The 15,602-nt window shown below is 37.3% G+C and overlaps 1 protein-coding gene across 3 annotated transcripts in view; it reads right to left on the bottom strand.

Annotated features, from left to right (window-relative positions):
* LOC125678394 (uncharacterized) overlaps positions 1 to 15,602 on the bottom strand; it is a 40,904-nt gene that overhangs the window by 13,285 nt on the left and 12,017 nt on the right. For all 3 annotated transcript variants that reach the window (XM_056153730.1, XM_056153731.1, XM_056153732.1), the window contains 2 exons: positions 3,610 to 10,706; positions 849 to 1,645 (listed from right to left, as the gene is read on the bottom strand). In XM_056153730.1, the coding sequence (XP_056009705.1) occupies positions 849 to 1,645; positions 3,610 to 10,706 (7,894 nt within the window). The remainder of the gene's footprint in view (positions 1 to 848; positions 1,646 to 3,609; positions 10,707 to 15,602) is intronic.

Consider the following 15,602-nt stretch of genomic DNA (forward strand, 5'->3'; position numbering starts at 1 on the left):
ATATTGAAATTGAAAACTTTCAAATTTACTTTATCTAGTCAAAAAATGCAGTTTTAGTAGAAAGCAATCTGAAAAAAATTTAAAACCCCTGCTGGACTGAACACGCGATCTACAGTTCAGCAGTCGACGTGCTAACCTGCTGAGCTACATGACTAGACAGTGATATTGGATATGAATAGACAAATATTGCTGATATTTAAATTTTCATCCATGTTTTAAAAGGAAGTCAGCCATTATGAATATGTAGAGTACCTCCTTAATCAGCTAAATGTGCACGTGTGTGTGTGTGAAGTTTTAATACTCTTGTTTTCCTCATATTACTAGAAACTAGATATCATAAAAGGCTGATTCTACTGTTTGTTTTCTAAGCGATGAAATGAACTGTTACACGAGAAAACATTTAAAAATTATTTTCTTCCTTCCTAGCAAATCACATGTAAATTGAACTTCAAACTGAAATTTCACTAAGATAACACAAACTGTGATGTCTCAATGTGTGGTTCAGTAAACTAGGGAGTTTCTATAGTCAATTGACTAAATATCAACCTTTTCACGGATGTACTGTAGATTCCTAAATACATGTGAGAAATTTATTATCACCCAATTCGCGAGAAGCACGACTCTCTAAATAGAATTATTCGCTTTTATTTTTCTGTTAATAAACTACATTCACAAACTCGTGTTCGTGTGATCTGACAATTACGAGTCATTTCATGATATTCAATACTCGCTTAAAATATAAAGAAATCTACAGCAACCTGTTACATATGACTGTCTAGACTGTACCTAATGTGATGAAATCTTAACTTACACAGTTACCAATATACATGTATTCACAACCCTCCTACCTCTCACAAAGATAAATATTATCTTCCACTTCTTCAAACAGTGGTTTCTTTGATGCACTCTCTTCATCCTCTGGTTTGACCTCTGTGACCTGTGATGTGGTGTCTGCACTTCGTACCTCTCTTTTCTCTTTCTTTTGTTCTTCAGATTTAGTAAAAGCTGTTCGTGGTATGACAGGAAGTTCACATGCTGGATCCCAGGCATCATAATTTTCTACTATTTTCTTCCCATCTAATATCTCCTTTTCTTCCACAGTCTCTGTCTCTGACTGAGAGGTGGAGGATGACACACTGTTAACGTCTAGAGACGGAGATGCAGTATTCCTAGACGGACTTTCCAGTTCACTGTATCTCCTCCATCTGGACTTGACCTTCTCTGGCTTTCCTTCCTTGATCTGTGGAGAGGTAGAAGGCGGAGGATGTTGTGCTAATTCACTGTCTTTAATGGCCTGTTTGAAGCCCAGCTTGATGGGCAGGTGTCTGTTGACATTACGAGTTGGCTGCAGGGATTCTTCGATCTCTGAGGTAGTCACATGTTGTTGGGGTTGAGCTTCTGTTTCTTCCTTCTCTCCAATAAGCCTGTTTTCTTCATCCTCTTCTGAGGGTGTTGGAGTGGTTAAGTTGACCTCTCTGCCTTCCTCTGTTGTCTGAGGTGAAATGTAACCCTTGGGTCTTACTGGAGGTGAGAAGATGGGAGGGGAGCTTGCCCTTCGAGGCCTTACAACTGTGCTGGGGGCCTGCGGGGGAAATCTTGGTGTACCTGGCAAGCAATTCATTGGACAAACTGAACCAACCTCCGGCTAAAATGAAAGTGCACACAAAAAGCATGAAGCATTATGTTTTCAATATAAACAAATGACATTATTATAAATATTACTAAGAATTCATTTGTCATCATTAGAAGAAAGAAACTCTGAAATTTACTTAAGAAAAATGGAAACATATCGCCCATCTTGATCTTAAACACAGTGACCATACAGCACAGACTTCAATCTTTTTATAATTGTTCCACTATGGGCTAAGGAAATGATTAAAAGCAACTCCATATTTTAATACACCAAAATCTCCACATATTAATTTGACAAAGTGCAGTTCTATTGTTCTCCAACAGAGGATTTTCTAGGCTATTTCCAATATGTTCCTGCACAAAACAACAGACTCCTCATATGAAAAAACTTTGACAATTTGATTAATTGTAGCACTGTTCTTCAAAAGCTCTTTCTTTAACTTTGGACCAACATTATGTCTCATCCTGACCTTAAGGACCACAACCCATAGCTAAAAGAATTTTAATCTAAGCTACATAAACATTTGAAAATTTATTTTGTGGTCTAGAGGTTGCATATTGATCAAATTATAGTGGACTTCAGTTTCCAAAATATTTAGAGGAAAATCAAAATTTGTGTTATATTTTTAATTTCTTGCATCCATAGCAATGGAATTATTTTAAAATACCACAAGATAACAGAGCAAGTTTCAATTCAATTCCAAAATGTCATTAGATGAAGGTGATGGATGTGTTTGGCTATTGCATTGCAAACATCGTCCAAGTACATGTACTTGTGAAAAACCCAAGTCACTCAGCGGTTAATGTCTACTAAAATACATTGTTCAAACTCTCAACTTATTCCAAAATATATTAAGAAATACAGTACTTGTAACTTTTCTATGAAATTTGATGAAATTCTGCCAAAATTGGGCACCTTGTAATAAGAGTTACAGGCCTTTCTCTATAATACATATCAAGGGTACTTAAGACATTTGGAGGGCATGTGTACTTAACCATATAAAAAATGTCACATAGTCTGTATTTGAATCTATGCATCTATTGCTTACATTTCCTTTATTCATATTCCTTGAATATTTAATTTGCCACAGATTTTATGATTAGTTGTCATCTGACTCAAAAGGAACAAAGTGTTCACACACAGATATCTCACTCACCGGAGTGTTGATCAAAAGAGATACACATGCATTAGCTGCCATTGCCACATGGGGAAGGTCTCCTTATATCATTGATGATAATTTGACCAGTATAAAAAAAACACAACTTAAAAAAAAAAGAAATCTGAATTTGTCTGTAGCATTAAGTTTTCTATTCTGCTTCAGTTTAATAACAGCTTTTGTTTGTTTGAGGTTTCATCCTTGTTCTCACTACTTCATAATTGCCTGTGAATTTACAAGTTTGATTTGTAACACCCTTTCCCACCTTGTTAATTACATGTACTACAGATTCAGTTATCTTAACTTGCTTTTATTCCTCTTTAGAAGTCATTACCTAAGAAAATAAGTTATTATTGATTTCAAAAGTCATAATATAATTACCAAAATCAGTCATATGTGGAGAGCTATGGCACAAAGGACACACTACTATTTATGGCATTTCAGAAATAAAGTTTGATTAACCCTGCCTAGAGCACATCTCACCATACCTGATATTGATTTTCATTAAAAGGGAGTGAATTTTATTAACACAATGATCTTGCTGTAACTGTAATTTTCAGAAAAGAATTATACGGGGATGAACGGGGACCTCAGTATTACCTCGTAATAAGAGGTGTCTCATAATTTCCGATCTCGTTGTAAATGAAGTCCACTGTACCTCCTTTTTAAAGAGAGAGAGAAATCAACAGATATATTTGTATACAGGGAGACAACTGAAAAATTTCAATCAGAAAAGGTGACTCGAGCCTTTGGCCCAGATGACCTATCAATTAAACAAGCAAAAATAGTGATACTTGTATGTTTTGATATTGCACAATACCTGACTAAGAGGCTGGACACCTGCCATGTTTTGAACCAAGGATCCTGACTGACTAGGATAAGCAGGAGTGCTGACATGTGGTAATGAAGGTGCCATAGCAGTTGGTGGTACTGTGGCTGGTGATGAGATGGCAGACAGAATGCTAGGCTGAGTGGGTACTTGTCCATACACAACAGCTGCCCTTGGTGCTGCAGAAGGTGTAGGTTGAACTTGTGGGTGGAGTGACTGTTCCTGGCCGTACATCATTTCCTGGTGACCAGGCTGTCCCTGAGTATTGTAAACTGGAGTATTTGGCACATTGTACATCTGTGAGCTTTGAGGTGGCACTTGCTGTAATGGAGGGTAAGTTTCATGAGGATAGACCTGAGATTGAGGCACCATAGCCTGCTGAGGAGGAATTGGATATCCAGTGCTTGGATTCACGCTGGGATACTGAGGATATGTCTGGTAGGCACTAGCATTGTTTGCTTGATTCACTGGAACAGGATAGTAATTTCCATAAGCATCTTGGTAATATTCGGTTGGTGCCGGCTGCACGGCAGGCTGCTGGGGCTGAAGTGTTGCTGGTGCTGCTGAAGATGCACTTGTCTCTGCTAACATTTTCTTCTTTGCTGCTAGTTGGCTTTCAAACTTAAGCCATTCATCAGTGAGCTTTTTCTTCTCATCTTCCTCTTTGTTCGACTTGCCATGTCTTGATTTGTGTTTTGGAGATCGTTCTTCATCACTGCTATCTCTGTGTCTTCTCTCATCCCTTTCATGTCTACTTCTCTTAGACCTCTTCTCGTAATACCGCCTATCCCTGTCTCTACTTCTGCTCCTCGAGCGACTTCTGCTCTTCTCTCTCGATCTTTCTCTACCCCTCTCTCTGTACCTCTCTCGTGATCTGCTCCGCTCTCTACTTCCTCTCCTATCCCTCCTTTTCTGCCTCTCATCATATTCCCTGTGTCTCTCCCCATAATCTCGATGTCGGTCATCATATTCTCTATTTCTAAATTTTCTGTCCTTTCCTCTATATTCTCTGTCCTTTTCTCTATGGTCTCTCTCCTTTTCTCTATATTCCCTATCTTTGTCTTTGCGATCTCTGTCTCTATCCCGGTATCTATCATAATCATCTTTGTCATGCTTGCTACTTTTATCATGTTTATAGTCATCATGGCTGCTGCCTTTGGTGTCCTTCTTTTCAGTCTTCTTCAAAAATTCATCAACTTTTTCCTCCAAACTTTGTGTGTCTAACTTGGGTTTTCTGACTTTTTCCAAGAATTCATCAAACTTTCTTTCTACTGTTGTTTTTGGCTTCTCCACTTTCTTAAGAAATTCATCCACTTTCTTAATATACTCTTTGTCATCAAGCTTAGAGTCCTCAGATTCTGAAGCACTTGAAACAGGATTTGTAACTTCTGGTAAAGGATTTTCTAACATCCACACAGAAGAGTCTATCACTTTCTTTGGCATTAATCCAAAGCCAGATGAAGCTGGATTTAAATCTTCCCGAGGTTTTACTTTTACCAAGGGAGAAATGGGTATGCTATGATCTAACTCAATTGTGCCTCGTCTTCTCTTAATTTCATTTTCCGACTCCGATCTGATTTCTCCATCCTCAGATGATTCACCAAAAGCACTCTCCGAGTCTTTATTTTTACTCATCATGATGGGACCAATCTTTATCATTGGGGTTTTCTTCATGGTTACACTCATTTCTGATTCATCTTTCAATTTTTCTGTACTTTTCTCTGGAAGTGGAGTGCGAGAAATTCTCCCAATTGATATCTTTTTTTCCTTCATGCTCTCTTTTGGTTTAGCACTGATTCTTGCTAATAAAGCCTGTTTTGACAACTCAACAGATGTCTTGTGCAGTATAGCCATGTCTACAGAGGGAGACTTCTCAGTGTCTTTTGATTCATTGACATTTTCAGCACCTGTTTCATCAGATTCTTTCTCCTGTGGTTTCATACCACTTGTGAACTCTACTTTAATAGTGTCTACACTCTGCCTAGTGGAGGGTGTATTAATTGATGAGATAGCAATATTTTCAATAGTAGCTTCAACAGTAATCATTTCTCTTTCTGGTGACACACTTTGTTGCTTTGGAGTTTGTGTTCTTTGCTTTTCAAAAGGGACAATTTTAATGGGTTCTTGTAATTCTGAGACTTTTCTTCTGATCATTTCTGATGGAAGAGGAATGTCCTCCTGGCGTGGAAAAGTCTCGGCTGTTGACATGGAAAAACAGACATCTTTCTGTGCAACTGTTTCCTTACTGGGTGGAGCTGGTATATCTTTCAGCGAAAAAATATGCGGGTGATTTCCTACATTTTTGGTCTTTTCTGGAGGCATAGGAATATCCGTTGGAGGATTTGGTGGTTTAGCTGCAGGAGAGATAATCAATGACTTGTCTTCCTTTATAGCTGATTTGTCAGGAGGGGGAGGAGGTAATGGAATGTCTGTATGTAGAACAGGCAATGACGTGGATTGGGGTAAAGGAGTACCAATTGGGGGATAAGTCATAGGTGAAATGGAAACTGGTGCAAGTACCCCTGAAGGTGCCCTTACTGGTAATGGTATAATTGGTGGTTGATTTAAAGGTACAGAGTGTAAAAATGCTGGTGGCATCACTGGCTGGGGCGGTGGCATCACTGGCCGCGGTGGAGGAATGTGAATTTGGGGTGGTAAAGGTGGATTGCGAGGCGGTAGCGGAATGTCCATTGGAGGAGGCACAGGAGCTGGTGGATTAGGCTTTCTTTCTGTGGATGGTCCATCTTTTAGTGGCATCCCAAAATCTGGAATCATGCTCTCTAGAGAAAAGCCCCCAGTAAATTTGGGGAACGTTGTCAAAGGTAGTGTTGTAGCTGGGCTTTGTGGATGATTTCCATTCCCCTCAAAGATGAAGGGTTCCTGACTGTTCGAGTTGGAATCACATTCCATGTCAACAGTTTCAATATTGTCTTCCCCAGTTGGAACTTTTAAAATTTTATTTTCAATATTCATCATTACTTTACTATCTGTTAATTCCTTTGCTTTTCTCAAAGCGATTTGAAATATGTCCTCTTTTTCTGATGTTATACTTTCTTTTTTTGTTGTTTCTGAAGACCGTGATGAAGAAACACTTGGCATGGACAGCCTAGGATATGTTACAACTAATGGTACATTATCTTTTGCTGTAGTTTCTGGCATGCTTTCTATTACACTACCCTCTTTTCCAGTCTCTGTTTTTGCTTTCTTATCATCATCTTTAACTTTAAAGCTGATCTCGGGATCCTCTTCATCTGGAACAAACTTAAAGCTTGCTTCTGTCTCCTTCTCTGAATCTCCTTCCTCCTCATCCCATTTCACTTTTCCAATGCTTTGTGTTACATTTGCAAGAGCAAATTTAATAGGTGTCCTAATGTTGCCCATCTCTATTCTTATTGGTTCCAATGTTACACTAACTTTTGGTAATTTATCAGGGTCTGGCGACATGTCTATCATGCTTGGTTCACTCCTATTCTCGGGAGTTAAAGAAATCGAATTGTCAGTCTTGTCATCGACATCACTAAATCTACTCTTTCTTCTTCTCGCTGGTTTTTCCTTTACTGCATCTGGTATTTCTTGCACAACTTCAATATTTGGTTTCTCTGTATCACTACAACTCTGAAAACCAGTAGCCTCAGTTTGAGAATTTTCGCTTTCTGACAGATCTTCTGTGCTTATTGATACCTTGGATCGCCTTCGAGTTGTCCTTTTGCTTGCTTCAATGGGTTCATTTTCTTCTTCTTTCTCGGTTGAGTTACATGACCTCCTTGACCTTCTTTTGGCTTGTTCTCCTTCAAGGTCAAATGTACTTTTGACCATATCTATGTTGAGCTTCTTCAGTTCTCTCTTAATTTTCTCCTCATTTGTGTTACTGGATTTCGCTAACTGCTTGCTATCTTTCCCATCCTTTACTTCTGATACATCTACAGGGTTTGATATCTGCTCTGGTAGAGATAAACCTACCTCCTCAGTATTTTTCATCACATCAGAATCTTCACTCTTTGTAACACTGGGTTTTGTATTTTCATTCTGCCCTGGATTTTCTTCTACATCCTCTTTTCCAACAGACTGACTCTCTGGGGTGGTTATAGAAGACGTATCACTTGCAGCAGTTTTGAATTCCTTCCCGATTGCAGCCATTTCACCAGGCATAGGAATTAAAGAGAGATCAGTCAAAGATGAATCAAATTTTTCTGCTTTCTCATCTCGAGGACTAGAGATTGAAATTGATGATTTTTTCACAAGATTCTTACTAGATTCTTGTCCTGGTAAAGGTATAGCACAAACACTGATTTTCTCATGTTTTTCAGCAGAACCTTGCCCTGGTGAAGCCTTTTGTGCGTCTTCGTCACTGTTTGATGCTTTGGATCTCCATGATCTCCTCTTGACGTTCTTACTCTCTGGACTTGAAACTTTATCTGATGCATCATTTGTAGAACTTAAATCTTGTTGTACTCCTTCACTCCTGTCTTCCACTTTTGTACTATCTAAAGCCTTATCTGGTGAATTTTCATCAACATCCATACTTTCAGTACTGACGTTTAGGGAAGAATTTGAAGATCCAAGTAATTTTTCCTTAGCAATCTTTTTAGCCTTTTTCTTGGATTTTTTTGCAGCCTTTTTTGCCTTTTTAGACAACTTCTGTTCCTCATTTGAGTCCTCACACTTGCTCTTGGATACATCTTGAGCTGGTGACCTGACAGGTGAGTGAGTGGAAGCACTAGAAGGGACTGATGATTCAGATAATTTGGATTGCGTCTCTGATTTCTTCTCAACAGGTTTCTCTCTCTGTCTCAAATTTTCACCCAAGTCTGTTGCACTTCCTTCCTCATTGTTTCCGTCTGCATCCCTACCAATGTTATCATCCAATTTGTTACCAAGAGATGGTAATTCTTGTTTCATTGGCTTACTAATGTTCATTTTGAAAGATATTGGAGCCCTGGTCTCTTTCATCACTTCTGGAGATTTTTCTTTTTCAAATCCTTCATGGGCTTCCCTTTCCCACTCTCTTTTTGGAGACACTGATCTTGAGTCTTTTGACGATTCCTTTGGAATTGAGTCTCTAATTGGTGATTTACCTTTGGATTTCTTTGATTTTCTCTTTGGAGACTTTCGTCTTTTATCCTCATCCGATTGGTACGGTGATAAAGAACTTTTTCTATAACTAGTCTTTTTACTAGAGGAAGATACTTTGCTGTATTCTGATGAGCTTGAATTTCTTCTTCGTCTATATGGCGAGACAGTGTTATCTTCTATTCGCTGAGGTGATTCTCGTCTCCCTCTCCTCATAGAATAAGGTGATTCTGATTGTTTATTGCTTGCTGTTCTGTTCCTCTTTGGTTTTGTGTATACTGGAGAAGAACTTCTTGATCTGTCAGAAGAGTGACTTTGCTTTTTCTTCCTTCTCTCTGATTTATTTTGTTTGGGCGAGATGGATCCACTTCTGTCTCTCTCATCTTTACGTTTTCTAGAACTATCCATAGACCTACTTCTAGATCGGCTTAATGATGGGGAAATCATATGTTTTTTCTTGGATTTCCTCTTCTTCCCATCTTTCCTTTCCCATGACCTACTTCTGGATCGGCTGAGTGGAGACTTTTTTCTGTATTTTGGAGATGATGATCTTCTGGAAGATTTGTCTTTCTCCAAGTCATGTGATCTACTTCTTGTCCTGCTTCTTGATTTAGAGTGTTGGAATGAATACCTGTTTTTCGACATCTTCCTTTTCCCACCCTCTTCAAAGGAATCTGCAGATCTGCTTCTTGATCTATTTTTAGAAGTCTTTATCACAGATTTATCTTTTCTAGGAATTCTATCCACTGATGGAGACTTGCTTCTTGATCTGCTTTTATGTTTTGAAGAAAACCTACTTTTCGATTTTACACTAGATTTCCTATCAATGTCTTTTGTGTCCAGTGATCTGCTTTGTGACTTTGAGCGAGACCTACGTTTTCTTGGTGTTGCTGAGCGAGATCTACATTTTCTTGGAGTCAATGAACGTGATCTTTGTTTCCTTGGAGTGGGTGAACGAGACCTTCGTTTCCTTGGAGTGGGTGAACGAGACTTTCGTTTCCTTGGTGCGGGTGAAAGAGACTTTCGTTTTCTTGGAGGGGGTGAACGAGACCTTCGTTTTCTTGGTGTGGGTGAAATAGACTTTCGTTTTCTTGGTGTGGGTGAACGAGACATTCGTTTCCTTGGAGTGGGTGAACGAGACCTTCGTTTTCTTGGTGTGGGTGAACGAGATTTTCGTTTTCTTGGTGTGGGTGAAATAGACTTTCGTTTTCTTGGTGTGGGTGAAATAGACTTTCGTTTTCTTGGTGTGGGTGAACGAGACATTCGTTTCCTTGGAGTGGGTGAACGAGACCTTCGTTTTCTTGGTGTGGGTGAACGAGATTTTCGTTTTCTTGGTGTGGGTGAAATAGACTTTCGTTTTCTTGGTGTGGGTGAAATAGACTTTCGTTTTCTTGGTGTGGGTGAACGAGACTTTCTTTTTTTTGGTGTCACTGAACGTTTGTGGGATCTACTATCCACGGACCTGCTTCTTGATCGAGAATGTTTTTTATGTTTTGGAGATTTCAATCTTTTGTCATGTTTGTAAGATTTCTCCTTCTGTTTACTATCCACAGAATCATGTGATCTACTCCTAGAGCGACTGTAATGTTTTGTATCACTAAATGACTGTTCCAAATTGTCATCACTATCCCAGGAAAAACTTGCTTTTACTTGAGGAAACACTTTTCCAGATTTTTCTTTCTTTTTCTCCTTTTTCCTTCCTTTAGGAGATCCAGACAATGACCTATCATCAGCTCTAGATTTTTTCTTGGATTTCTTTTTCTTCGATTTAGTGTTGGATGTGCCAATGTTTTCACACTCTTTGTTTAATTGTTCCCCTGAAACAGAAGAGGGCTGGTCATTTGTTCGAGTATCAGATGTTGTGACATAGTCTTTGACCTCTATGTGCTGGTTTTCCTGAGCTGGCTGGCGGGGACTAGGGGTGTCTGTTGGCCGGCTGGGTGAGTAATCCTCTGTCGGATGACTAGGGGAGTATTCCATTCCGGTTGGCTTTTCTGGAGAGTACTTTTGTAAATCCCCTGAAAAATTATAAGAATGATCCAATTATCTGATTCTATCAGTTCATATTCTCTGTACAACTCCACACCATTTACCAATAAAGAATCTGCATAAAATACAACATTATTTTTGGCATATGATATGGTCTTTTTATTAGTCTTCAATTAATAATTTCATTTTTCAAGATTTGAAGACAATTTTTCCTAGTTTTTAAAGGGTTTTAAGCTGCCAACGTCATATTTGTTGATTGTTACCAAAATGACTACAACAGCTTAACAGTACATAAAAATCACCACTGAAATATTCAAATTCATTTCACACATATTGCATTAGAATTTCTTTTGCTTATATGAAATTATGGCCCCCAAAATAAATAAAATGTGCATTGTGAAAAAATGTACAAATAAATTTTGAAAAGAACACAAAGAGAGAGAAATATGATATATAAATTTTCTGCCATGTCTGGTATGAATCTTCCATTAACAATGCCAGCAATTTAAAATGTGATACATGATTCGAAAACCTGATCATACATGTAAATAGTCAATGAAAGGAAAGGGAAAAAGAACACTGACTTCAACCCGTTCTAACTATTCAGTGATTACATCTCTGCAATGATTCACCACTTCATAACTTCCTAAATCACTGTCCTATTGATTTTCTCTCTGCTGGGCCAGTAATTTGTCTGCAGGCTTTGCATAATGCACTGTTATTAAATAATTGATAGGCGTTTTGACCAGAGAGAACCATCTTAGTCCTACCTCCAGTTACCATTGTTCATTTGTGTAATGACATCCAAGTTTAAATACAAGTGTACAAATGTACTTTTCATCAATAAATCAAAGATGGTTCAGCAAACTTACCTGCAACAAGCAATAACTAAGTTTTAATTTTTTTTTTTTTTTATCAAGTAATACTCATACTTTTATAAGTTAAAATTTTATCTGATGAAGTTTAACTGTTGCTGTTCACTGGGGACCATGTTCAAAGGCAATTTATTCTGTCACCAAAACTTTATCAGCATGAAAAGGAACAGATTCCCAAAATCGTAAACAATATACATGTACCTTAAAACTGCCAGATAATGATCACTGGCTTTCATCATGCTCTTGGTCTAGATCATAATATTTACAAATATCTACATCTAAGCAAGATTTCCTCTATACATCCTAAGAAAACTACATTTGTCGCCATTAAATGTAAGATACTTGACACTGTAACAGGAAGGGAGAAAATGCAGCGGATCAGACTGGGGTTTGAACCCAGCCCCCCTGAATTTCTAGTCAAGTGCTCTACCAACTAAGCTATCTGGAACTTATGATCGAACCCGTCTGACTTCCACAACACGATGCGAAACCACAACCCAGGTGGGCCACCTGTCGCCTGCGAAACATGAAAATCACCAATGTATGTAAATTTTCCTTCATCTAAAATATCAGTTTCTCATTTTTAGCAAAGAATATAAAAGAAACAAACAAAAAAAAACCAAACAAAAAAAAATTAATAAAAATCCAGTTGCAAATTTTCACAAGTATTTTCCAAATAACCCAAAAGAAAGAAACTGTGTACTTTTCCGCCAATCAAAAATTCATGTGACCACCTTTCTTTGCTGTTTCATTTCATAGTTAGTGTTCACATTTTTTTTTATACATAACATGGTTGTAAATGTGTATAACATAAACTTACAAATGCATTCTACAGTCAGTTCAGTTGTTCCCTAGATGCGTATACATATACTAGACTTGTCATACAGGACCCCCTGTAGGGCTCATCCATATTGGGGCAGATTTGAAATATTGTACATGTATAACTGAAGAGCAGAAAGACATTAACTTCAACATTTCTCATGTTAACAGTACAAGTTATAGGCTACACTAAATTTCTTTGACCTTGATTTTTATTAGAATTCATGGTGTGAAAATTTTGAGTTGCACAATATAGGTCATCAACTTCAGGATTCAAAATAAGCTCAAATCCACAAGCCTGACACTAGTAAATTCATAGCTGACTAGTTAAAATTACAGCTCCCTAGACCACAGAGGCAAGTAAATATCTGGAAATCAGTGCAGTTTATGGTTCAAAATATAGCTGACTGTGAATATGTTTTCTTGATAAAGACAGTTAATAATGATTAATTAAAGGTCAAAGCAATCAACATATATGTACACGTAGTGATTTATAAAGGGAGTTGAAAACCCTGCCAAAATTGAGATAAAGTCATCATAGAAAGAAAAGGACAGAAAATTCAAATTCAGAAGTGTATTCTTTTTTTCAGAAGTAGTAATCTTGTCCAATAAACAGATGGGTGGATGAAAAGACAGAGAAAAATGAAACCAATACACTTTTGTGGAGGATACTAGCAGAATGTACAAAAATATCCTAAAACAAGATGTGTTTATGAAACACTGACTGTGCCCCAGGTGGCAACAAAGAAACAAAACAAAGGTCTTGCCACATGGAATGCACATACGAAATTCCTATCACCCATCTTCAAAAGTTACAAGCAAGGTCCAAGTTCTGGTTAAAAGTTTGAAACTTGAGTCAAATTCTAAAGTCAGGGGCACAAGATCTGAAATTATGGCATCAAAACATTTAGTAGATATTGCCTATGTTAATTCTTTTATTAATAGTAGGTCAAAGTCACAAGATCAAATATCTTGGTATCAAATAAAAGGTCTTATAAAGAATCTATATACAAAATATGAAAGTTGTATGGTCTGAATATAGATTTTGTCCATCTTGTAAAAACACTCGTAAATTATCGCACATATGTATTTATAAGGCTGTATGACATGGCATACATTATTTCATCTGTTTTAACCAGAATTATTTGATTTTAAAGAAGTAGGTACAGTTTCTAAAGTCATCTGGCCCAAAATATCGATGATTTCACTTGGAGCTCACACCCTGGCATTCAAATAAGGAATAGATTAGCAAACACAAAATTCGCTCAGTTTGATCAGCAAAATGATTTGTGTCATAGGACGAGAGCTTGAAGTTGGCATAAAATTGCAAAAATGCTATTTTCAATGAAAATATCCACAAATTCTGGCGGTTTTCCTTTCAGAAAACATACAGTGCATGCGTCGAGCAAATTCATATTGAAGTATGTTTTTCATATTAAAATAATACACAATATATATCATTTTCATTTTGCTCGACAAATGCGCACATCTTTTCCTGAGCAATAATCTGTATGACATTTGACAGCTTTCAGGCTTATTTTGAGAAAAAGGCGGGAAATGTCTTATTCATGATGTCATAATGCTATCCATTTAGGAATATCATTCTGATTTTGTTGACATAGTATACCTGGCCTATATTTTACTTTCTTAAAACGCTGATTAAGGTTAATTCCAGACACATTTTATAGAGAGAAATTTTTTGGGCCTTTTTATGTATACAATCGTACCTTGTTCTTGGTGTTTAAAAACAACAGTCACTAATGTAAATCAAGCGACAGTCACGTGTCCAGGTCAGACTTCCAGAGGTCAGATTATCGGTGGTCTTATCTGTGGATCTTGTTACTACAGGACTCTGCCAGAAGTTTAAGAGAAATAAAAATGTCAATACCTCTTAGTCATATGTTGCTTTATGCTCTATCAAACCTAAATTTAGACAGTTGCATCTGAGTTATAACATGTTGGGATTCCCCTCAAGTGCGTGGGGATATTTGTAGATGCCTAACAGACTTAGACAAAACTTGGCTTCGAACCGGCGAGAAGCGACTTCAGTCCTAAAAGAACAGATCATACATTTGAACAACAAAAGAAGAAAAAAAAGTTCAGATAGCAGAATTACCTGGATATGATCGATCTACTTACAACAAATATAATGCACATGTGCAGGTGTTCCCACCACAAGCGGATGGGTTCCCAGTATATTTACTTTTTGAATAATCTTCTCACTATTTCCTTTCACATGCAAATGTTTTCAAGCATTTAATTAAGGGTAAGTTATTAATTCTAAAAATTCAGCTGCATTAAAGTAATTCTGTACACTGAAAATAAAATAACAGATGAACATCGGACCATACAACTTTAAATAATTCAAGAGATATGGCTTAGGTTAACTTTTATTAAAAGTAAGTCAAACTCCAATGTCAAGGTCACAAGGTCAAAAATTTTAGAACAAAGGACTGTTCATATTTTGAAATATGAGAGCCCTATCACTCACCATTCAAAAGATACCAGCGAGGTTAAAGATTTAAACAGACAGGACGAAAACAATATTCCCTCAACTTTAGTCGAGAGGTCCTGGACTGATGTATTAAAATCAATATACTCCCAAACTTCACAAATGATATAAACCACCAGAAGTTGTTTGTGTGTGTGTGAGGGGGGGGGGGGGGGGGGGATACTGGCAGAATGTACCGAAATATCATGAAAAATAACTACAAATGGTCATAACTTTCTCAAAATCGAAACGATTCAATCTCAAAATACCTGGTGCATAAGTTTACATATATAGTATACACCATTTCCACAAAATTTGAAACAAAGTTAATGAACAGTCTCCAAGAAAATCTCCCAACAATATGTATCTGTGAATGGATGGACAGAGTGAAACCAATATATCCCCCTCAACTTTGTTTGTGGAGGGTAGATAAAAAAGAAATGTGGTTTTTTTTTTTTTTATCATCACGGAGGAAAATGACAGTTGCAAGCAATGTAGGAAATTTGGCATTTATAAAGTGTCATTTATTTTTCCTACAATACCAGTATCCGTCATATTCCCAATAATGACAAGAAAACCACATTTCATTGTTTAGGTATTGTAACCATGGTAACCATACAGAAATGTACATGTGTATGTTACATATATACATCATTAACATTGGCAATATAACCCACTAATGATGTATGTACCAAAAACACAAATACTAGTCGGCATGGTCATAAATGATAATCTTAACA

This window comes from Ostrea edulis, chromosome 2 (assembly GCF_947568905.1).
Source record: "Ostrea edulis chromosome 2, xbOstEdul1.1, whole genome shotgun sequence".
Classification (NCBI taxonomy): Eukaryota; Metazoa; Mollusca; class Bivalvia; order Ostreida; family Ostreidae; genus Ostrea; species Ostrea edulis.